Source organism: Cyprinodon variegatus, unplaced genomic scaffold (assembly GCF_000732505.1).
Source record: "Cyprinodon variegatus isolate N-32 unplaced genomic scaffold, C_variegatus-1.0 Scaffold189, whole genome shotgun sequence".
Taxonomy (NCBI): domain Eukaryota; kingdom Metazoa; phylum Chordata; class Actinopteri; order Cyprinodontiformes; family Cyprinodontidae; genus Cyprinodon; species Cyprinodon variegatus.
This window is the reverse complement of record NW_015150642.1, coordinates 1,019,644-1,020,889: the sequence shown is the minus strand read 5'-3', so window position 1 is coordinate 1,020,889 and position 1,246 is coordinate 1,019,644. Positions and strand designations below refer to the sequence as shown.

The following is a 1,246-nucleotide window of genomic DNA, read 5'->3' as shown; positions in this document are numbered from 1 at the left end:
AGTGCTAGGGCTGAGGCTGATGACGTTTCACGAGGACACGAGAACGCACACGTATACAGATTGAGAAACGGCTTAAGAAATCGAGGGCGTTTTTGTCTCAACCATCCCGTCTTGGTGTCTCATGATCCCCCTGAGAACCCTGTTTGAAATATGGAGGAAGTGCGAGGGCTATCACAAAAACCTCACATATTATTTAAATCAAACATGATTTCTACTTTTCCAAACAAGAAAAAAAACCAGACACTAACAATTTAATTTCATGGTTTCTAAGGGCTGGTGACTATTTTGCAACCATAAACTGTGCTTACCTGTTTGCCATTATGTGTGACTGATGAGAGGATGGTACGCAAAGTCTTGAACCCCATGGCGATGTCCAGCAGATGGGCAGCAAAGAAGAAGTTGTTGTAGTGACCCAGGATGGACATGGTCATGTACCAGGCCAGGTAGAGGAAGGACTGCAGAGAGGAAGCAGAGACTGAGCAGCAGCTTGATGCAAAACCATTTTTGGGCTTTATTCAGGTAGAGATGAAGGGATGACATACTAACAATAGCGTCCTTTGCTATCACCATGCTAACATTAGCCCTCATTGCCATCACTATGCTAACATTAGCCCTAATTGCCATCACTATGCTAACATTAGCCCTAATTGCCATCACCATGCTAACATTAGCACTTGTTGTTATGACCATGCTAACATTAGCCCTAATTGTCATCACCATGCTAACATTAGCACTTGTTGTTATCACCATGCTAACATTAGTCCTCATTGCCATCACTATGCTAACATTAGCCCTAATTGCCATCACCATGCTAACATTAGCCCTAATTGCCATCACCATGGTAACATTAGCCCTCGTTGCCATTACCATGCTAACATTAGCGCTTGTTGTTATCACCAGGCTAACATTAGCACTTGTTGTTATCACCATGCTAACATTAGCCCTTGTTGCCATTACCATGCTAACATTAGCGCTTGTTGTTATCACCAGGCTAACATTAGCACTTGTTGTTATCACCATGCTAACATTAACCCTAATTGCCATTACCATGCTAACATTAGCGCTTGTTGTTATCACCAGGCTAACATTAGCACTTGTTGTTATCACCATGCTAACATTAACCCTAATTGCCATTACCATGCTAACATTAGCGCTTGTTGTTATCACCAGGCTAACATTAGCACTTGTTGTTATCACCATGCTAACATTAACCCTAATTGCCATTACCATGCTAACATTAGCGCTT

General features: G+C 42.2%; 1 protein-coding gene across 1 annotated transcript in view; it reads right to left on the bottom strand.

The window, feature by feature from the left end:
- The window catches only part of ryr2 (ryanodine receptor 2 (cardiac)), a 250,576-nt gene that overhangs the window by 15,979 nt on the left and 233,351 nt on the right, over window positions 1-1,246 (bottom strand). The window contains exon 104 of the mRNA XM_015379302.1: window positions 309-455. Coding sequence (XP_015234788.1) covers window positions 309-455 — 147 coding nt within the window. The remainder of the gene's footprint in view (window positions 1-308; window positions 456-1,246) is intronic.